The sequence below is a fragment of the Python bivittatus genome, unplaced genomic scaffold, assembly GCF_059951505.1.
Source record: "Python bivittatus isolate LINGU-HERP-01145 unplaced genomic scaffold, Pbiv_v1 ctg000310_np1212, whole genome shotgun sequence".
Taxonomy (NCBI): Eukaryota; Metazoa; Chordata; class Lepidosauria; order Squamata; family Pythonidae; genus Python; species Python bivittatus.
Genome location: NW_028277054.1, coordinates 11,216,138 through 11,240,158, shown reverse-complemented (window position 1 = coordinate 11,240,158; position 24,021 = coordinate 11,216,138). Strand labels below are relative to the sequence as shown.

The 24,021-nt window shown below is 38.7% G+C and overlaps 1 protein-coding gene across 3 annotated transcripts in view; it reads left to right on the top strand.

Annotated features, from left to right (window-relative positions):
- Window positions 1-24,021, top strand: part of PTPRU (protein tyrosine phosphatase receptor type U) — a 312,459-nt gene that overhangs the window by 123,496 nt on the left and 164,942 nt on the right. For 2 of the 3 annotated variants that reach the window (XM_088140061.1, XM_088140060.1), the window contains exon 2: window positions 687-815. In XM_088140061.1, the coding sequence (XP_087996187.1) occupies window positions 687-815 (129 nt within the window). Of the gene's footprint in view, window positions 1-125; window positions 298-686; window positions 816-24,021 lie in introns of all 3 variants that reach the window. The other variant, XM_088140062.1, reaches the window with a different exon arrangement.

Here is a 24,021-nt window from a genome sequence, read left to right as displayed (position 1 = left end):
CAGTCTAAAGCAAATGTAAGGATGCCCTTAAATTGAGCTCAGCTTCTGGTGACCATATCCAGGGAGGTTTATTGATTACACAAGTGGTTTGCCATTATCTTACTGATGTTCTTTTGATTTCCCAGTCTAGCCTACAGCCCTGGAATTCCAGGTCATCCCCATTCTGATTAGCTTTCAAGATCAGTCTAGGTAACCTAGGTATTGTCATCTGCTGAGCTTCTTCCAAATGCTGGAAACCCATTATCATAATGCCCTCAAAGATGACTATCTGGCAGTGCTTATCAACAAGTTAGGAAGGTGAGTCTGTATATTTTCAGAACAGTTTGTTCTGCTGCAAAGTTAATTCCATCAGTTCTTTCCCTGTTTTGAAACTCTGCAACTTCTGGATTGTTGAACCACTGTTACTATGAATCAACAACCTGGAGATTGTAGATGGACTTTGAGAATCTTTTGGGAATGCTCTAATTTTGGATTTTTTAATATCAAAATCTGTAAGCCCCTCACTAAATGCAATGGTTCTCTGAAATAGTGTGAAAAAGATATTTCAGCTGCAGAAATATCTATAACTTGTGATCCTTTTACACCCTTTATAATTGTCTGTATTTTGTTAGGATTCATTTTCTGTACCTTTCTCAGGGCTAAGATGCTGTTTTTACTATTGATGTGTCTCTGCATCTCTTTCATAGCTGGCTGCACATTTGAAGAAGATGGGGACCTAAATCAGTGTGAATACAGCCAAGGTGTTGAAGATGACTTTGAGTGGGAGCTGATCCGGAGCTATCTCCTTCCCCATTTGACCTCTGATCTTCCTCATGGTAAGTATGAGTTCCTTAATTTGGGTGAATACTTTTACACTGACAATGAGAGGCAGATAAACAATATGTCTGGAGAGATCAATCATGCTATGTCAGGAACAGTAAGTGTAATGGTATGTGGGAATGACCTTGGTAGACAGGGCAATGAGATGCAACCAAGGGAACAGTCAGATAAAAGGCAGCTTAGCCTGCAGGAGGAATGTGGAAGGGGCAAGAGGCTCAGAACAGACCTTCCCTAGTTTTTGGGCTGTAAAGGAGATGTGGAGGGGGAGGGGGAGAAGTACTTTCAGACTTGCAAGATTCTGTTAATGTTACCTTGCAATAAAGTAGAATTAGCTCATCTGGTTGTGTTTCCTGTCTGATGTACCTCGTAAGGCTGACAGTAAGAGATGTATCGGAGGTCAGCTACTGTGCCTGTTTTGCATGCATAGTTGTCCCCAAAGGCACACTTGGTAGTTTTCTTGATGGCATTTCCTGAAATGTGCAATTCTCTGTTGGAAGATATTTTTTATTTGAGTTTCATTGGCAACTGAAGACATTTCTTTTTGACATTTCTCTTGGTTTTTGTTTATTTTATTTATTTATGACCAGTTTTGATGTTTGTGATTCTTTGCTATTTCTTTTGTCTTGTATTTTTCCAACGAAGTGTTGGTTTCTGTTCTTTTTACATTCTGTCTTCTATTCTGAATGGCTCTTTTTTATTGGAAAGGTGAAGCAGGATATGCACCAGTAGGTGGCAGTACCTGGCTGATTTTGCTAGGCTTAGAAGCTAAGCAGGGTTCAAGTGCGATCCATATTTTGTTGAGAAATCATCAGGAGGTCCAAAACTGTAGGGTAGAATGGAAAGTCAAAATGCATCCAATAAGAAGTTAATGGCAAACCACTTCCAAAGAGCCAGTGTGGTGTAGAGATCAAGGTGTTCAACTAGGACTGGAAGCTGGGTAACTTTGAGCCAATCACTGTATCACAGCATAACCTTTCTTACATGGCTGTTATTGGAGAAAGTTGAAGATTGGAGTGCTATGTAGGCCACCTTATGCTCCTGGAGGAAATATGACATATAAAACAAACAAACAAACAAACAAACAAACAAACAAACAAATGCTGCCAAGAAAACTTCCATGAAGGCACCAGGAGCTTGACTCAAAGGAGACTTTATACTAATGGGGGATATAAAGTCTTCAGAGAAGTGCCTCTAATGTATGCACAGAGAGTCTGTCTGCAACTAACTTTTCTGGACTTTTGCTTATCTCCCTAAATATTTTTATGGAAACTGGGAACCATTATCCAACCTTGAATGAGATTTGATGGAAGCTACTCCATTTTCCTTGAGATCAAGGTCACCAGTCTTTTTGTGAACTGGAAACTTGGTGTGACGAAAGGCAGAATTGATAGGCCTGAATCGTACTCATGGTAGAAGTTGACAAAGACTTTCATAGCTTATGAAGTGAGAAAAATTGTAAGGCAACTGAAGGGTGTGCTGTAGCTTTGCTTCAGTTATCCATGCCACAATAACTGACTGTTTAGACTGCTGCAATGCATTTATATGAATTGGTGCCAAAGGAAATCTGTAAACTTCATTTAATTCAGTGTGGGATATGTGAGTACCTCACCTCAGTGCTTTATCATGAAGGGCCCTGAAAGATCAAGCACAGTTGTTGCTGTGTTCACACATAACATTAAGCCAGGATACTTTAACATGTCGTAATTGCAGAAACCATACAGTCCTGGTTTACACATCAGAAAACTTAATTTGCATTGTACAAATGAATCATATGGTTTGCTTTTTTTTTTTAGCGTAACATGTAAACCCAGATAGCATAACTGTGTGCCATGTGATACAGGAAAACATGACTTGCCAACAAAACTTGATTAAAGATCCTGACTTGGTTTTTTGCGTGCATAGCATTTGCATCTTTTAGATCCATTTATGAATTGGGACCAGGGTATCTGAAGGAATTGCCCTCTGTGCACATTTTTGTTATAGCCTGAGATTGTCTTCAGCAATCTTTCTTTCTGAACCCCAGCCAGGTAGCTAGTAGACAGGGTCTTTGAAGTGAGGGTGTTCAGGAGGGGTCAAGAGATGCCTTTTTATTCTTGTCACTTCAATCAAATAAACATGGTTTGATTGAATAAATAAAAAATAACCAATTCCGGTTTTGGGGTAGTCACCCCATCCTGAACAAGATGAACTGCATCATTTGTACCCTCCTTTTGTGGCAGGGGGGTGTAACCTGTTCTCCCCATATGTTGCTGAGCTCCCAACATTCCCCACTATAGGAAGGGCAATTGGAGACCACACAGGAGTTAAATGACCCTCATGCTTTTAAATTACGAGAATGATGAATTGCTTCCTGAATTCTTAGTGAGATGCATTATATCTTGGTTAGAAGAAACAAATCTTTTTGTGTAATTCTGATATGCCCATATACTTTTTGACAAGCATCTGGAGCAATTTGCTGCTGAATAAAAGTTTTGCAAATGATATAAAGATAGAGGCAACTAAAGAGGAATACTGATGAGGACTTGGCAGGCACACACAGTACAATGTAGACTGCTTGGTAAGCTTAACTTGTTCCAACAATACATGCATTTAAGGTAGCCAAACACTTAAGGTCATGTATCTAAGAATGACAATATAGGTAATTTCCTGTGGATTATATTTTAAAAAGTCAAGACACTCTGGAAAGGATTTAATGGCCACTGGCCTTTGGCCTTTACAAACTTTTTATTTCCATCCCACTAGGCAATTATTCTCCTCAGCTTGCAATTAGTTTCTTTCCATACAAGCATACTTTCTTCCACCCTGGTAGAGCTGTCGCTGAAGAATAACCTTTGTAGTGTTCTCTGTTAGGAAGTTAAGGTGTTGCTAATATTAAGTTTGATTATTTGTTCATCTGTCTCAAAGAATTGGCACCTCAAGGTCTATGGACTGCATATAGCCTCTGGCTCCCATTGTGTGCTTCCTCAAATGCTTTGCCCTGCTGAAAAAAAATTACAATTTTGATTTCTTCAAAATAGGTATACACATCTATCTTTTAAACCCCCAACCTTCCCCAAAGTGCATGCGCTTGCGCTCTCTCTCTCTCTCTCTCTCTCTATATATATATATATATAATAACTGAAGGCAAAATTTTCAAGCCTGCCAACAGAGGAGGAGTGATAGTAGCAGTAGTAGTAGTTTCATTTCCTGTTTTTTAATAAGTAAGTGCAGTACAGGTAAATCAAAATGATATACAGTATAAACCAATATAACAATAAAGCAATATAATGATAATGGTAAGGCATTTCTTAATAGAATATAATAATCAATAAAACAATTCCTAATAGTAGAATAGCTTTAGTGTAGGACTTTGGCAGGGCTACAAAAGAGAACATCCGTAGGTGACCTCACAGCAAATATAGGGTCCATTCTAGGGCATTGAGGTACCAGGGCACCATCTGTTTGCAAATCCTTGGAACAGCTGCATTTTTTTCTTGGAATTGTGGGGTTGCTTTTTTGGAAAAAAAATCTGAAGCATTGCACTGGCCTAGTAGATTCATATGGAAAGACCTACTGCTGTCCTGGTCCAAAGCCATTTTGCAGCTTGTAGTGCAATAAACTTGTACACTAAGTTTGCAAATGGATTTGTAGCCAGCGCTGATATATCAGAAGCTTTGAAGAGGTTTAACCAACCGAGCTACCTTGGACTGACAAATTAGTCTATTTCTAGGGCGTGCCAGTTCTTCCCAGTTTCAGATGATGGTGTGATTAAAAAAAAATCCTTGAAAATGCATATTTTGATAAGTGTTAAAGACTGCCCCTGTTTGTCTGTTTTTTTTAAGGAAAGCAGAGGGTTTAAGTCTGAAGCATTGTAGATTAATTGATGTATATATTGATACAAAGCAGCAAACCTACGCAGTATGTAAGAAAGGTGTAAAAGGAAGTTACTGAAAATTCACTCTTTGTGTCTAAATTAACGATTGTATTCTTTTATATAGGACAGGCCAGTGATTTGACAGAGCTTTAGCATTACCAATTGTCATTATTAATTATACAGTACCATCTATCTCTACATGTATGTTTACAACAAAAACGAATCTCTAGCAAGATCTTGATGATTCCTGTTGTTACAAATTATAAGATCAGACCATTCTCTGGACAGATTACTGATTTTTTTTTCTATAGACACATTTCAACATCATTTTATGCTATTAAATAACAGGTTTGAAATATCTTTGCTCTCTAAATATGCATTTCTAAGCGTATTTTGTCTGAAAAGAAGCACTATGGAATGAGTTTTGATGTGTATTTTTAGTATGCCTGCCCAAAACCTTGGGATAATGAAGAAGCTTTTCTTTAATGTGCTCTGTGAAATGAAGTGGTGTTGCATCATTGCTGTGTTGCATCAAATGGGTCACTTTGCTGACTTTTCATAGTCTTCTGCAATAGGTACACGTGTGCAGAAAACATTTGTGCCAGAGTAAAACTACCTGCTATGATGCTTTTAACTGGAGGCAGACTTCCTTTTTTGCATTGAAGTGTGGCCTCAGAGCAGATGCCCAGTGATTGGAGTCAAGGGGTCTCCAGAACTGAAGCAGCACCTTCTCACAGGACTAATTTTAAGCCAGGATTTGCATCAGCGCATTTCAGAAGGTCAAAAGTTGGCAGATAACTAAGTTCCAATCTGCATATTAGTCCAGGAGCTACTGTATATATGGCATCGAATCACCTTGGAATTTTCAAGAGTCATATTTCTCAAGCATCCATAAACATATCAGACTAGCTATAAACTGAACTGAAGCAAGGTTTAATTCCTTGGAATGAGCAGGAAGTTGAACAAGCCAATCTCTAAGATACTTTCAATCCTGATATTTGTTGTTACATGCATATGTTCTTATTTTGAAGGATCCATAAGCAAATGCATTGAATGAAGCTTCTAAAGCACTTTTAAAAGTAGTTCCATTTAAATAAGATTATATCTGGAGGTTACAAAATCACAGATCAGCAATAGTGTGCTAAATGCCATAATGGACCTACGGAGTGCACTGTTATGTGACTTTGACACTTGCATAATATTGTGGGAATGGATCGGGAAACAAGCAGAGGAGCAGTACTAAATAATCGAAAGAGTAATTTCTAGCACAGAACCTGCAGTCTATGTGGGATAAATGGTTCCTCTATAAATCCCAGTCTTATAATTTCACCATTATCTCTCTGAGATAAGACATCTGACCCAAGGAAGGGAACCAAGGACAATTCAGGATGAAAAATTGCATCTAGAGTGATATACTTTTATCACTGGAGAGAGCTTATAACCTATCTTCAAATGGGGGAGGCTTCAGACCAGTATAATTGTGACATTTGTAGAAATTTTAGCTACCTTCTTAGCATAGCCGATGAGATATGATATGTTCCTTTCCCTGAAAATAACTCAAGGTGCTACATAATGGCAGTAGTTCAGTAGTGTTGCGAAATACTTACTTGATGAATATGTGCATTGTGGAATTTTAAAACTTGTGATTAGCTATAGGTGTAGCCAGCCCAACTTGAAACAATTGAATAGTGTTTAAATTAACCCTCTCAGTTTGAATTGTTTCTGAAACACCACCCTCAGCTATTATCAGTCAAACCCTTTGTTGCTGATCACCTAAAGATAAATCATACATCCAGTCCTAGCTGCTTATTTATTATTTACTGCATTTCTGTTGTGCCTTTTCTTTAAGAATTCAGGATAGGGTCATAAGAATCTCCTTGAATGTTCTCCCCACAACAACAGTCCTGCTAAGTTCTTAGGTTGACAACATGGCTAAGTTTTGTTTTGCTATTTGTAAAACACACCATACTTTGACCACAACAGTTTTATAATTATAAGTTTTACTATGCTTTTTATTTGCCACCTCAGAGTTCGATTTCTTTTTGCTTTTGGTCAATGATCATAATAAAGTTTACTACTACTATTACTACTACTACTGCTGCTTAGGTTGATAAAGAGTGACTGGTTGAAAATCACCCATTGGGCTCGGTGTATGAGTGGTTACTTGAACCCAGAGCAAGTCTTAACTATTCTTCTTCTCTGATTTTCTTTAATATCCAAGTTGTGGTGAACAATTTAATTGGTAATAGAACATATACAGTATGTACTCAGGGTTGAACTGCTGGGGATCTTGGTGTTCTCTGAGTTTGGTTGTTTTCTTGCACATGTTTCATTACACAGCTGGCTAACATCATCAAGTGTAATAGTATGTGGGAATGACCCTGGGAGACAGGAGGAAGAGCCACAGTCTGGACAACCATCATGCAAAAGATATCTCGGTCCACGGAAGGAGAGGGGGCATGGGAAGCATTTCAGAAAGGACCCTCCCTAGTTTTTTGGAGGGTAAAAGGAAAAGAGGGGAGAAATATTTTCAGACTTGAAAGATTCTGTTAATGTAATCTTACAATGAAGATAGAGCTGGCATTCATTGTTGTGCTTCTTGTCTGGACTATTCCTGAAGGGCTAACATCAAGGTTGTTGCAAGACAACAGTCAAGCTCAGAGGGCACCGAGAACCCAACAATTTGATTAGTCATACTTCCTTGGGTTTTTTGCTGCTTGCATCCATCAATACAGCACCTACAGCAAATAAGACATGCATTTATTTTCCATATCCGTTACATCAAAATTATGCTTGACATTCAAACTTCACAAACCAGATACATTTGCATTCTGCACTTGGAAGGGACAAGCTCTGAATGTAAGAATGAAATTTCCTTATGGTAAGAAAGCAGCAAGGAGTAACAAATGTTTTCAGCATAAGCTAAATGATTGCAAGTAATTAAGTGTAGACATCCTGGCTCCCTCCAGGTGTTTATAGATTTTTATACTCATCTGTCATAGCCAGTATTGGCAATGACATGTGACTGTGGGAGTTGTAATCCAAATATTAGAAGTTTGCCTCTCCTGTTTTAGATTAATTAATTAAGGCTTCTTCCTCCTATTCTAGCCTAGTTCTCTAGCTCAGAAGTCTTGTCCTGTTCTGATTGTTCTTTTCCTCCTTCTTTGTCCCTCGATTAGTTCTCCAAAGAGCTGATCTGGTATTTTTTCAATTTGGCTAATTGTGAAAGGCCCATAAGGCTTTATAAAGAATAATTGTCAGGGACAGAAAATGGCCTATCAAGTATTAACATGTAACTTTTTTAGTAAGCAGTACTGCCATTATCAAGGTGAGGAGACATGTTAACATCACATGTAATGATACAAGCTTCCAGTCAGATGGTTGTCAGGTTACACCAAGATCTCTAAGCTCTCTCCAAAGCAGCATCAAGGCTACAGATTGAAGGAATATCTTTCCAGATACTGGAAGGATTATGTCTGATCAGGCTATTCACTGACTGTCCTCACTGAAGGAATAATATGATTTGCTAGTTAAGTTATGGACTTTTCACTTTGATTCTGCAGTCCTCTGGGCTCAACTTCTGGCTCTCCCTCTTGGCTTATGATCAATTGCTTCCTAAAGTTCAACTCTGATACACATACATAGCCAACAAGCAACTGGATCATACTATGTACTGAAGTTGGCTGACCTTTATATTCTTGGCACGGTAAACAAACCAAAAACAAAGAGAGAACATTTCTCACTCCTCTCATTTCTAAAAAGTAAATCAGACCTTCCACTGCTGTCTTTATAATAAAGCTGTATGGTAATTGACCTTCAAGGACTAACATGTTACAAAATAGCTGGTTAACCCCAGTTGAATTGTTGATATGGCAATTGTTCTGATTCCTTTTGTTCCAAAATTAGTTTTGAAGTAATTATGGAGCACCAGAGGAATGCGAATTTCACATTCAATGTGGTCAATCTTTTCTAACAAGTAGATGACAATCTAAATACCAACTTCTGGCTGATATCAAGCACTGCTTAAGATGCAAAGCATGCATTTATTGAAAGAATGCCAGCTGGAATACTTAGTACAAAATATCTTTCATGTATTTCTGATGTGGAAGGGTCTTATCTTTGTAAACTGACAGTATAGGGCATTCTGGCTCAGAAGTTAACCAAGCAATCTGAATACTTCTTTTATTATATTTATTTATTAAACTTGTTACCTGCTGTAATCAAATGTTTGTTGGTGGGTTACAATATTTTCCAATATTTTACATTAAAACATCCACAATATATTAGTAAAATGAAATAAAACTAAAAAATGCATAGCACATAACAGATATCACAAAAGCTAGCAACAAAAAATAAAAGCAATATGTAAAATAAATAGATGCAACACTCACAATTCAAATGTTGTTCTAAATAACTCTGTTTTTAAAAAGCTTATGAAATGTCATTGAAGTGGAAGCTGGTTAGAGAAGATGGCTCGGAAGAGACCTCAAAGTCAAGCTATGTAGGGCTTTAAAGCTTTAAACCAACACTTTGAGTTACATTCAGAATCCAATAGAAAGCCAGAGCATAGGTATAGCATGCTCATGTTGGTGTATTGAGTGCATTGCAGTTGTCCAGGTGAGTGGTGATGGGTTGTGAGTCACTGTTGTGAGGTCCTCCCATTCCAGGTAAGGCTGCAAATAGGACATCAGCTGAAGCAGGTTATGATACTACTAATAGGATAACATTGTTCATCATGAATACATCTGCATTTGTTACAGATTAAATTACAATTTTTAATCGATTTTTCAATGAAAGGCAGCACATAATGGAAACAAAATAATTCTGGAAAGATTGTTACAAATCATTAACATTTACGTTATGTTATTTGTATGTCCTTATTTCAAGTTAAAACTGGTAAGAGTATTCTGTGAAGTATTGTTCAGGCAAGGAGGAGGATCAGTACCACGGAGAGCTCCCTCCTTTTGCTGAAGAACCTATCATCTATAGTCTTATGTCCAATCACTTTGAAATGAACATAATCAAGCACAGCATTTAGGTTTTGCAGCTAATTTTGGCACTCCTGAATCTCCTGGGAGTTTATTCTATAACACCCCGAATGTGGGAAAGAGTCCAGAACAGCAGCTGGATGTTCTTTATAATGAGTGGTACTGACTGCTTTGGGTTTGGCTTAGTCATCCATATTGGCTTAATGTTTTGTGACAGCCAGGCCATTATGATTTATTCAACAAATCATGATTTAAAATCTTGGCTTGGGCATGTATGTGAATGCAGCCATTGCCTAAGAGTCTGTTTCATATCAAGCAGATTTAATTCACACAGATACAATCTCTAAAGCCTCTGAGCATTCTGCATTTGTGCATAGGAGATACCTTTATTTTTCCTTAAATGAGAACTGGTTAAAAAAACAATTCTGGTGGGACATGGCAGGATGTTACTGAGGTTCCTTGGGATTTAATTCAATATTTGGGGTTTTGAAGTAAAATACAGTGCTATTGTAATACAAGCTAGCTTTGTATACCTGGAGTGGCCAAAGTTCCTTGTGGGATATATGTATGTGTTTGTGTGTGTGGCTGTGCAATACTTTGGATTCACATTCCAAAAGGTGGTTTGGAGCATGCAAGACTTGTCTGAAACATCTTAAATCAATATTGTCTTTTCCTTGATATCCTACAGCATCTGTGATGGGTTTAAGAAATAGGTCTTCTTTAATTCCTTTGTTTTTTGTTCTTTTTGCTGTGAGAGGACAAGAAAGTTTGCAGTCTTTTCTCTCCAGCTTATCCCAACTGTTAGGTGGAAGAATAATATTTCATATCACTAGGGCCTCTCCAGGGAGTGCTTTGCATTGGAGACTTTTGGTTTTAGATTAAAATGAGTTTTTATTGGATATCTGCCAATCCCAGAGAGCACGGAATTTATTTGAACAGAGATTGGCAGTTAGCCATCATTCCTCTGTCTTCCTTTTCCCAGATTGCTTTTTTTTTTTTCATTCTTTCGGTGTTTGTTTTTTGCTTTCCTTTCACTTGATAAAAATAATTTTTCTGCTTCATACTCCTGCTTGTTACCCCATCCTTAATTTAAAGGATTATATGCAGAACAAGAGGCAGATCTTTGTGGTACACCGGGATGAGTTGGTGTACCACAAAGGAAAGAAGAAAAAAAAAGAGATTTAGGACATTTTAAACATTTTAAGTTGGACATGCAAAAAGTCCATTGTACTACAGGATTTCACATGCCTGAGGATCATGATTAAAGGGCTTTTTAATTCAGTTATCAGCATCTATATTGTAATATGTGAATGATATATAATCCAGTGAGTAGCCAAATTGGCATGAAACATATAGGAGATAGGAAAGAGTTTAAACAACTTTTAATTGGGAAATGAGATTGTGTAAAAGTTGCATGTATAAATGCTTTGCATATTCTATGTTGTATCAGTGAGCTCCTAGCTTCCAGCTGCATTAGGAATGCTGGTGAGATATCCAATGGTAAAAAAAAAAGAAGAGGAAAATTATGAGTAAAAAAAAAATCCAAAATGATGAATCTTCAGAGGTAATATTTTTAATAGGCCCATTGAAGTTTGCTTATACTGTACTTGCAAGCTTTTGAATTCTCCAGAGCTATTCCGTGAGTAACATGTTTATCAAGTTGCTAGTAACATATAATGAATTCAGAGGTGCTTTCTGCAGTTACAGCTGAAAAAATTGTTTAAAATGATACTGCCTTTACTTACAGCTATAGTTTTCTCTTGAACTGCTTCCTGTCAACACTGCCATCAGATCAAATGAGCAGAAGGACTGACGTTAAATGCAGAGTTTTGAACAATGCCCAGAAGTTTTCAGTCATCAATGTACATCCGTAATTTCTTTGTCTTTTGTAGTCTGTGGAATGGTGTGCTTTTACCAAACCACCTATTAAATTTCTGGTGTCTGCCATTCTCAAAGTACTTGCTCAACTTTCTGTTCCCAAAGAAACTCCTCAATGCTTCAGGCCTGATTAGTAAATGGTCCCCATTTCCTTGACAAGATGGCAGAGAATGCCTCTCTGAGGAAGGGCAATACAATCTGAATGCTGGCCAGTGTGCAATATAAAAACACAATTACAAGCTTGATGGATGTTTCACCAGCTTCCTACTTTATCCTGCTTGACCCTAGTGCATTATGTAGCAGAATCAATGACATGATTTTATTATTGCAAGGGAGAAATGTCAAGGATTTATTGATTTAATATTTTTAAATTTTCTGAAGTGACACAAATCCAAAGGCCATATATTTCTTCCTCACAAGGATCTGTATGTGTTTTTTTAAGTTCCAGTGGCTAGATGCAATTAGATGCCATTGCTCTCTGGACATGAACTTATGCGGTGAAAGGTAAGCATGGGAATGAAGGCACAGAAAGGCCAGTCAGAAAAGAAGTGGGAGTTGTAGCAGATTTGGAGAACCCTGAGGTTTGCCCAAGTACAAAAAATACTCCTGGCTGAGAAATTAATAGCACGGCAAACAATCTGACAAAATTCCAATGAAGGGATGTTTATTAATGTATCCACATTGTTTAGGTATACTGTATCAATAAGGAATTTCTTTCGGTATGTTTTTGTTTTTATAGGTAGAAATAATGAGTATCCAAACACGTTCAATACTTTAAATTCTAATGACCACAAATGCTGAGTGTCAGTAAGAAAGGAAAAATGGAAAACTATGGTAGAGGTTTTCCATGGGAGAAGGGAATAAAAGATCTTGGAGAGGGCATGGCTGGCGAGAGCCCTGGAAAAAGCCATTTCTTTTAGCAGGTGCAACTTTGCATCTCATGGAAAGTTTACTTAATATAATACTAGTTTGAAAGAGAAAAAATACAGTAGCCTGTTGTTTGTATTTTAACTGATCAGCACGCATTTGGACTCAAAATGTTTTTCATTCACCTCCCATATGGTACCTCCTTTATTTTACATAGATGGCTTTACCAAGGCATACCTGGAAAGATCTGAATATATTCAGAGCCATCTCAAGGATGAGGTTGCAATCTAACACGCTCCTATAAGAAGAATAACGAGAAGCCAACCCTGTGCCTGGGCTATAGATAAAACTCATCTGAGTTTTGTTTGCTGTTCATGTTAAGGCATAATATCTCCTCTGTTCTGTTGATTTTGCAATGTGGACGTATTTAATCAGTGAATAAAATAGACTTGCGATTTAGAAAAGCAGATTGCTAGTAGCAAGTAATAAATCCATGGGTATTATCGGTAACTACAAATAGCTGAATAATTGCTTTTTAACTGAGACTTTGTTCTGTGGATTTCTCCAAGCCGGTGCTTCCATCCAAATAGTCCTACAGAGCTGTGAGGAGACTCCAGCAGGGCTAGAAATTCTAGTATTTTAAATATTTTGTGTAAATTCCTCCAACATTTTAGCATTTCAGGTAGTTTCTGCATATTATAGCTTGTGTCAATGTTTTATTATACATCTGTGAAAGAACACTTGAGAGAGAGAAATGATGTTCAGCTAACAAAAAATAGTTCCAAGTTAAAGCCTAACCTTTCTGAATTCCATACAGCCCTACCTTTTTCCTCCTAAAAATGCCTTCTCAAGCTAAAAATATAAGCACAGGATTTTAACTCCTGGGATTTCCAGGTGGCATGGATCTGGGGAATTCTGGGGGCCATACTTCCAACACATCTGGAGAGTACCAAGTTGCAGAAGGCAGTCACTTCTTTCTGCAGTGAGTGCAGTGAGGTTGTATAGTACTATATCATTCCATCCCTCTCAAGATCTTAATAGGTTTCTTGTAACCTTTTTAAAGAAAGCTTTAGCACACGTGAAAAGGAGAGGAACGGAGACCGTTAGAGCAACTTGCTTCCCATCCCTTTTAAAATTACATTCTGCCAGAGCTAGGAAGTAGACAGCTGTGAAGAGGAACCAAGCATATCCTATGGCTACTATATCTGGGCTGTAGAAACCAATAGTAGCAGTTAAAAATTAATTTTACATATATATCTGCTGCCATCTAGTGATTGTCTGGATTTCTGTATCCCAATTATGATAGCTCTGTGGAACGTGGTTGTGCCAATTAATTCTGGAAGCGTTTTGTATAGACCTTTCAGGTCAAGGAGAGCCAGAAAATAGCCAGTATGGGAAGAATTGCTTTAGAACAGTGTTTCTCAACCTTGGCAGCTTTAAGATGTGTGGACTTCAATTCCCAGAATTCTCCGGCCAACATGGGAATTCTGGAAGTTGAAGTCCACACATTTTAAATCTGCCAAGGTTGAGAAACACTGCTTTAGAGTCTAGGAATCCTTTACTGCCAGAGAAGGCTAATTTTGGTGATGCATCACCCATAATGGATTTTAACAGCAGGATCAACTAACTGCAAATTCTGAAGTCTCAGATCTTATTGAAAACTAAAGCGTTTCTTCCAATTCCCTCTTTCTGCCCTAAGTTGTAAGTGTGAGTGACTGGTGAATGGTTCAAGTGCTATCTGCCCTCTTGGCAGAAATTATATCAAGTGCACAGAGGATGCTTGATTGCTCAGCATTGAAAAAAATGTTTCATCTTAGTTTTCTGCAGAGTAGAGATTACAGTATCACCATGTTTGATTGACTGAGATCTAAGGTGAATTTCTCCATCCTTCTTAGTGATACGTTTTGTTTGATTAAAGGAGATTGCTGAGAGATTTAAAAAGAAAGGGTTGGTGAATTTTGGAAGATAGTAATTTCTTTTGCCAAAGTGAAATTTGGACAATTTTGTATGTTTATTGAAACAGTGTTTCCATTGATTATCTTTCTTTTTCTTTTTCTTTTAAATTGGAGATTAGTTTCTTGGAGATCAGCTCTAATTGATTATATTACTGTATCAGGTTGCATTGTTATAGATTTATCCAGCACCACTTTCCATAATGCTTTGAGCTTTTGTTTCCAATAATCATTGTACCTTTATAGATTGGTTGAAACTTGATGACAAATCATGATTTATGCCAAAGGTGGGGGTTGGGGGAGACTGAAGTTCCGAACTTGCACGAGGCTCCTAGAGCCCCTCTAAAACTTGTAATATTTTTAATAGGTCAAATGTGGAAAATAATTATCTTTCTTTTTCTTTGGCATACTCGTATTAAACACATTTAATTTGTACAATTTAACTTTATTATAAATTAATTTAATTATAAATTAAATCAGGCTTTGGTTTTGGGACAGGTTTCACCCCCCCCCCCCTTTTGGTCTTGGTTCTGCCTACTTTTCAAATATAGCATATATTTGAATATAGATGTATTAGAATGGTATACAGGTAGTCCTTGACTTACAACCACAATAGGGACCCAAAAATTCATTGTTAAGCAGTGCGGTCATTAAGCAAGGCATCACATGACTGCACCCCATTTTATGGCATTTTTGTGGTGGTCGTTACGTGAATCACTCAGTTCCTCATTGATTCTGCTTGTTGGAAGCTGGCTGGGAAGGTCACAAATGGTGATCATGTGACCCCAGGTTGCTGCAACCATCGTAAATACATGCTGGTTGCCAAATGCCTGAATTTTGATCATGTGACTGTGGGGAAGCTGCGATGGTCGTAAGTGCAAGGACTGGTCATGAGTCACTTTTTTCAGCGCCGTTGTAACTTTGAATGGTTGCTAAATGAATGGCCGTAAGTCAAGGACTACCTGTATATAGTCCACCTTCCCTTGGGATCTCACAGAGAGAGAGATATGGATGTTACATTATGTCATGTCCCCATGTACAAGGTTTTCCATGACTTCCACCCTCTCTCTTGGAAGAAGGGATTTTCTATTTTCTAGAATTCTGTGTGGTTTTATTTGCCAGCACGATGCAATATGTGACTGGTTTTGTTCTGTATTGGGACTTGTCAGATGTACATAGCCAGATCTTTTCTGTGGGGTTCATATGAAGTTCCACATAGAGGGTTTGAACCCCACAGAAAAGATCTGGCTATACATGTCTGACAAGGATATAGGATGAAACTGGTGGCCACCCAAGTCCAAATCTTGTTCTCTGCTAAGGCTGTATCCTTCCCTTCATTGTATGCTGTCTTTCTGATAGGAATTTGCTTTTCCCTTCACCAGTTTCCCTTGGTCAAATGACATAGTCAGTGTAAGTCGTATGCCAGAAGTGGTTCAGTTCTGGGAGGGAAGGCCTTGTTAACTGACTCGGGGAGGATTTTCACAGCAACCCTTTGGGGAACTGGAAGAGATTTGCTACACAGCAGCTTTCTAGCGATCGGCATGGAGAGAAGCCCATTTTTCCTCCTCTGGACAGGAGTCACATTAGAATTACAGTTTGATTAAAGAATGGCCTTCCTTTAGTTTTTCTATTTTCTTCTAAGTGGATTTGGCTTTGGTGGAATGTCCTAGTTAATTTCCTTACTTTCTGAGCTGTTTTCTTTTGTCTTCTCCAATAAACAATATGTGATTCACTATGCATTGCCACTCCTGTATGAATGGCACTTCTGATATTACTTTCTTTTTCCCTTTTCCCTTTTCCCTTTTCCCTTTTCCCTTTTCCCTTTTCCCTTTTCCCTTTTCCCTTTTCCCTTTTCCCTTTTCCCTTTTCCCTTTTCCCTTTTCCCTTTTCCTCTTTCCTTTTTCCTTTCCTGTTCATTGAAATGACCTGCAAGTGACTCCCCTGATTTAAAAAAAAAAAAAAGGCAATATCTGAGGACTTAATGACTATTTATGCTTGAGGATAAAACCCAGGATAAAGGAAGGATTTGGGGAGATGCAGGCATTCTAGCAAGGATCTTAATTTATTATGAAGGATGGGTAAATAGGAGATATCCTGCCTTACCACTTTTTCAGTGGAGTTTTATGCAAGGAGGACTGACTTCCTACCAACCCCATTGAGTCTGATTTTATAGCAGGTTCATGACATTTTTCATGCAGCAAAGTAGAGTAGCTATCTCAAGGAGTCAGGAGTTGCTGCTCCAATTATTATTGCTGTTACTATTATTCAGTTTCTTCAATCTCAGCCTTTCCCTGGGTTCACACATTGTGCTGAACCACGATTTGCTTAATCACTGTTAACTGGATAATCACAACTGGTTTGGCTGACACAATGCTCTAAAACATAATTCATGGTTTGCAAACCATGTTGGCAATTTGCCCTATACACCAAGCTAAAACCAATCAAATCATGTTATGATTTAGCATGAAATGTGAATGAGGTCTGTTTCTTTATTTTCTAGAGATTTTAGGAGGAAGTAAATAGTTTCCATTTAAATATCCAGAGGTCAAGCTAAACCTGCTAGTGACCATATCTGTAGCATCCATGGAAAAACCCCATGTTAGGGCAGGGTCAGGGAAAAATATATGATTTATTCTTTCCCCACCTTATTAATTGCTCATTGGGAATAAAGTACCTCTTGACATATGGGGTGTGGGGGAAGTTGCTCTGTGGTCTGAATTGGGGTCACACAGCTGTCTTTTACATAAGTGACCCATTTGGTGATAGCATAAATATTCTTCTGTCCAGTTTAACACCATATGTATGTGATGATGATCATGCTGGTCGCATCTTAAATTGGAATAAGATAAAAACAAATATTGAACAGAGAATAATTTTGAGCTGATGCTGAGCATTTTCTCAACAGTCTGGTCTTTTAAGGTTTCTCAGATGTTACAATCCAAAATCATTAACTGGATACTTGGATGGCTTTTCTAAATAAAATTTAAGACCCACTAGAGCCCAGTTAAATATTATTTTTCTCACCCTATCACATGGAGGTATAGAGTATTGATTCACTGGATATTTTTGATGACAGAGTGATACATAGAGTATATGTGATGCAGAGTGTTCAGTTTATCCAAAGTATTGAGGGATACAGAGGGAAACTTCAGCCAAGCTGAAATATACATCTGAAATTGGATGGACTAACCAACATTTGGTGATCTTACATCATTTAGAAAGGTATCCAAAGCTGGGACCTGATTCAGATGGCAGGAACCTAGGAACCTTCCTGCTGTAGTACTATCAGCCTCCAAGGCCTCAGGCAGAGCCATTTCTCGTCATCTGCTCTCTAACTCCTTCAGTCCCTGGCAGGTACAGTTTAATCTAGGGCATCAGCGTTCAGTGTATATTAGAAAACTGTGCTGTGTTCTAGAGCAGTGTTTCTCAACCTCAGCAGCTTTAGGATGGGTGGACTTCAACTCTCAGAATTCTGGCTGGGGAATTCTGGGAGTTAAAGTCCACCCATCTTAAAGTTGCTGAGGTTGAGAAACACTGTTCTAGAGCATATCTCTGGCAGAAGAAGAACCATTCTCTTTGCCTGCCTGTCTGAGACTGGTAATGGTCTATGAGAATGTCCTGACAGACAGGAGGAGGAGGAGCTGCCAACTAGGCCATGGTCAGATAAAGGCAGCTTAGCTCACAGAAGCACTGGGGATGTAGCAAACGTTTCAGAAAGGACCCTCCCTAGTTTTTTGGACTGTAAAGACAAGGGAGGGGAGAAGTGCTTTCAGACATGCAAGATTCTGTTACTGATTCCTTACAATAAAGGTAGCGTTAGTACTCATGGTTGGTACTTCTTGTCTGGACTACCTCTAATGGCTGACAGAGACTCACAGGAGATTGAATATAATTTCCTTTTAATAGTTTTCAAAATTATGCAGGCAATTCATGGATTTTGGGCTGGCAGCTACTCTCTTTCAGGCTACACATTTTGGATTTCACAGGCATAGTTCTCTTGGATTGCCTCTTATAATAGAAGACACATACAGGTTCATAAAAGCCCATCAGGTACAAGCTTAGCTCTTTTAATTTAGTAGCTTTGACTTACTTTTATATAAGAAGAGTGGGGTTACTAGTGTTAAGCTACACACACACACACAGCTCTCCCCTTAGCGTTATTTGGAAAGATAGTGGAGAAAAGAAAGAGTGATCTCTGTTGCTGAGTGCCAGTTAAAGCTGTCCTTAAATTGCATTGAGCCTGGTGAACAGTCTGGAACAAAAGAAGTGAAGTATTGATCTGCTTATTAATGGACTCCCTCCTTAGCCAGAGATGGGAGCAGCTACTGCTTTTCCCCCAATCCCTTTCTACCGGCACGAAGTCAGCTTTGTATGTTGGATTAACTCTTTTTGCTTGGATGGCAAGGAAGCCCAGGGGATGCTTTTTCAGGTATGGGCCACATGGACTGTACTAGAAGTGATGGGGGAAAATCTGCCCACATTGTCTAATATTTTCTGGGAGGGGGATTAGAGTGTGACACAGAAGAAGAACAGGTGCTTTTCCTGTTCCCCCCTAAAGTATTAGTGCTTTCTGTTTGAGGAGATAAAATGTAAGAAAAATACAGTACAGGAAGAATGGAAAGCTGCTGCAGCATCTTCATCTTCATCTTCATCCCCTCCTCTTCCTCCTCCTCCCCCCTAAAAAAAAAAGAGGGAACAGTGCAGGTAGAAAACTTTAACAGCTTGTCTTCCACCCAATGGCCCCGATCCAAATTGCTGCCCCCTCACTGTGCAGCTGTCAATCTGGCCCTGACATTTCTATGATTGAGCTACTTTTGTTCTCAGTTTTGCAGCTGAAAAGCATTTCAGAAGTACAAGAATAGCACAAAGTACAGCTTGATTTTACCAGTTTAGACAACAAGAGGAAATTGCTGTACGTTTTAGGTTTAAAGCATTAACCCAGAAGGATGTATGCGTGAGAGAGAAGTTTCAAAATCTAATCATGTGATCTCCTACATGCAAAATGAAGGGGACAAAATCTTCAGTTTTGCCCACAATTTCTCCATTTCACTCAGGAGTTTACAGTGATAAGGTCTAGGACAAAGCTTGATACTACAAGTTGCTTTTATTACAGAAGTCAGAGAAGCTCTAATGTTGAAGGTACCATAGGATCAAGCCAGATTTATATTGGACCCAGAGTATAGATCCGATATCCTTTGCTCCTGCCTTATTTAATAGATTTTTTTGCTGTTCATTTCTCAGTGTTGGATGTGGAAGGCATGATCCTGTCTCATCACAGGCTCTTCACTTCTGGCTTTGACAGCTGCAGCCTTCACAGAAATGATACAGTTTAGAAAGGGGTATACCACGTTTCCCAATGAAAGTTGAGAGTTAGTGCACTCCATTTGCAAAAAAATAAAAAAAATAAAAATTAGGGTGCCATCTTCTTGTGGTACAGCTATAAGCAAAAATTAGAGCTTAGTCCCAAAGCATTTTGCATTAGGGATAGGTGGATTCAGTTACAGTGTTGAAAGGTGATATCCTAATTAGAGGAAGAATTGTCTGTGTAGATGCTATTATTAGCAAAGGTTTGTTTTATGAATCTTAGCTTATGAGACCAATAAAAAAAGATTTGTATAGAAGATGAGTTATGAATTACGGGAGACTGGAGGCATTTTGCTGTCTGACATAGATAAGTAGCAAATGATATTTCTATCTGACCCTCTCCCCATCAAAGCAATTAATACCCAATAAATTATTTTATTACCTGAGACAATGTTCTGTTCTCCTCTTGGCAGTCAAGAAAAATGATAAAATAAATAACTGTCAATATGGTACCCTTTAATGACATCAACACTTAAAGTGGGTAACTCAAGACATACCCAGTGATAGGCCTTGCCCAGGGAGAATGTTAGACTTGGAGAAGCATAGAATTTCATAGGCTGAAGTTGTCTTTTTGGGTACCTCTGAGCATCAGAATAAAAAGGTAATACAGCCTCAGCTCATTGCTTCTGACACTGTGAGTATCATGTTTCTCCTTTCACACAGGGGGGCAAAAACAAAGCAGAGAGAGGCTTCCTGCTAAGAAGATCTTAGTTAAAGCTCTTTTTTAAAAAATCAGAAGTTAAATTTGGAAAAAAGCATAGTGTATGTGCCTCACCTGAAATGAATGAAATGTGACTGCCTGCCACGGCAGAAGTCCTTGAAGACAACTAATGTATTCCATTTGGTTTTAAGACCCTTGCAGTTTTCCAGTTTTACCCAGCAGGCCAATGATCCAACTTGATTGGAACTAGTGGTAATATGGTGCACCACTGGCTTTCTGCTTGTTTTTGCCTGAGCTCTTTTCTTCCTAAGAAGCATTTAGCATCCTCATAGAATGTTTCACAGCAAGCCTAGAAGCCTTTCAGGTTTTCCTTCAAGATGTCTGAGGCTCACTTGCTGCTGATAGACCTTCCTCTGCTCACCCGTTTTATCTTGTTACAGCAGAACCATTACTTCCTAATCAGTACTAAGGGATGCTGTGAGATATAGTTCAGCAACATCTGGAAGGCCAGACTTGTTCATTCATATTTTAGGATTTATAATCTAGAATAAAGATGAATTAAGCCATGGGTGGACAACAAAAGAACTGAATGTGGCCCTGAAGTTCCTTCTTTGTGGTCCTTGTAGCCTCCTTTAACTGATATTGCTGAAACTAAGTTGAGCAATTCTCACCATGGAGATAGCAAACACATTAGAACAGTGTTGTCCAAACTTGGCCACTCTTAAAGTGGCCAAGTTTGGACAACACTGCATTAGAACAATAGTTGGACAACACTGCATTAGAACAATAGTACAAATCTTAAAAGGTGAGTTTAAAAATATTCAGACCCCTCAACCAATGCTAAGATTAGCTCCCTCTATATTGTATAATTGCTCTATCCACTGTGGCCCCTGGGCTCCAACATATATTAAGTGCAGCCCCTGGCCACCAAAAGGTGACCCTTCCCTGTATAAATGAGAAGATCAGTAGTAATTCTGCAAGCGCCCAAAACTGGGAAATGTTGCTTTATACCAGTAGGTTGAATTACACAGCAAGCCCAAAGCACAAGTATAGCTTTTAACAAACTCCATACCTCTGTGAGACGATATCCTGGTAGAGACTTTAATTAGCTTTCAAACAAGTAAAAGTCCATTGGGGTGCAGCTTCCTCCATTAGGCCTCCTGAAGGAGGAGTGGGATGCTGTAGCTTTAATAGTGGCATGGAAGGTGAAATCACATGCAGAGTGAGAAAAACTGGATCTACAGAAATTCCCAGCTATAAGGTAATTATGCTGCACTGCAGGAGGCATTGTTATTACCTTTCTGTGATGGAAGATCACACACTGGGTGAAATTCTGAATTCTTTCCAATTCTTAAAGATGCCTTATAAAATTATGCCTCTATGGAGCCCTCTCATACAAACCTATCAGGAAAAATGTGGTTTTTGTGGTTGCTAGGCAATTCTGAGGTGTTAATAACTTGAGTCCCAACTGTTGAAATGTCTGCTGGATGGATAATGAAACTTCTTGGTGCCCTTGGAGATCAATATTCTTTCTGCCTAATGAAAGATCACCTCAGTTCACAACTTTTTCTTATCCATTCAGTAAAATGATATCTACCCTACTTTTCTGTATATAAAATCCTCAATATAATTTTCATAGTAATCTGTGTGGGCCCAACAACACAATTTTGCAATGTGGAGTATGGTTTAGAATTCCATCCAATTCCACCTTTCCCCATTTTTCCCTCTCCCCTATGATCACTCTTGGACATGAGCATCTTTATCTTCAACTGGGTGTTTGTACTTTGGCAAACTTAAGTTTCCCCAAGCCTGCCAGTATTCGCTTTTTGTGAATGGGTCTTGTTATTCTGACTCATGCAAGAATGTACTCTTATGGAATAAATATGCTTTTAACATACAGGATATGGAGATGTGTGCATTTGGCTGCTTAGCAAACTCTGGTGAGATGCTAAAGGATGCGGCAATACTGTGGCCCAGGATGAAGAAGTTTTCAAAACTAATGGCAACAGCTTTGAGGAGAAGGTGGAGTCATCCTGTCAGGCAAAAGGAGTCACCTGAGAGTCTGCAGCTCATCCCCAAAGTCTCTGTGAGGTGCTACTGTTATCTGACTCCAAGGGGGTGCATTTGGTTTCACATAATGCCATGAAAATATTCTTTATCAGCCATCTTATTCCTTAAATCCACACCCCCCACACCAAGGAATTATAGCAAAGCTTCCTTCCTTCCTTCCTTCCTTCCTTCCTTCCTTCCTTCCTTCCTTCCTTCCTTCCTTCCTTCCTTCCTTCCTTCCTTCCTTCCTTCCTTCCTTCCTTCCACAAGATAAAGGAGGAATTATCCATGCACGTGCCATTTCATGTTCTGTAAGGCATTATATGACACGTGTCAACCCATTGTCCAAATTCAGCATGGGCTTACTATAAAGATCTAGAGCCAGTTCTATTTCTTAAACTAGCTCCATTCAATCTAATATCCTTTGATAATTTTCCCTATTAAAACTTTTATACAGCTTGTGATTTTTTTTAGATTTTTTAAATCCTGCCTTCATTATTTTTATAAATAACTCAAAGCGGCGAACATATCTAATACTCCTTCCTTCGCCTATTTTCCCCACAACAACAGCCCTATGAGGTGAGTTGGGCTGAGAGAGAGGGACTGGCCCAAAGTCACTCAGCCGGCTTTCATGCCTAAGGCAGGACTGGAACTCTCAGTCTCTTGGTTTCTAGCCTGGTGCCTTAACCACTAGGTCAAACTGTCTTTCTCTGTATTTTTCTTTTCCATTTTCTTTATTTCTTCTTTCTTTCTTGGTTGTGCTTGTAAATACCTGTTAAAATAAAAATAAGGAGGAGACAAATAAAAGTGGAAGCAATACTATACAAAATATATTAAGCTTGTGTATATCAAGGCATTTTAAAAAGACACCATTCTGCCAGATTGGAGCAATACAGAATGGAATGCAGAGTTTGAACTTTCTCCTTCCAAGTTTATTGGAAATTCTTATTGACTGTTAAGATTTGGTAGCTGAGTTTGCTTTTCTTCCTCTTTGCTCCTCTTCCCTTTCTTCTTTTGGGCCATGTCTTTTAAACTGTAACACTGCCATCAGAGGCCGTCTCACTATTTCAGTTTTATCTGAACTGCTTGGAGAGCCATCTCAAGTCAAGGTTCCAGGTAAATACAGTTTCACTTATTGTCTCTGATAGTGCAACTTTATGAGCAATCTTTAGGTGCCCTTTGTGAGGCTGAAAGGCAGCACATCAGATTTAATTAAGAGAAAACTTACAAGAGAAAGGGGAGTATATTTTATTTGAGCAGCATCTTGCGCAGCTGTTCCAGATTTTTTTCTCTCTCTGTTGATCCAAGTCATAATTAAAGACAGTCATCTCTGGGGCTTAAGATTCCATAGTTTGGAAAATAGGCAAAACAACAGTCTCACCCTCTTCCTTTCATCACTGCCGGTTATTTCCTCTTCGTTCCTGAATGTACTTGGTTTGGCTCACCTTCCCCCTACCCCACCTGTCCATTACTTTGGGTAGATAAGTGGCAGTCCCTGAGCCCAACCCCAAAGCAAGGGAGTGTGGCAGATGCCATTACAGAATGATGGAGGTTCTCTCATCCCAGCTGTGGTTCAATTTTATGGCTATC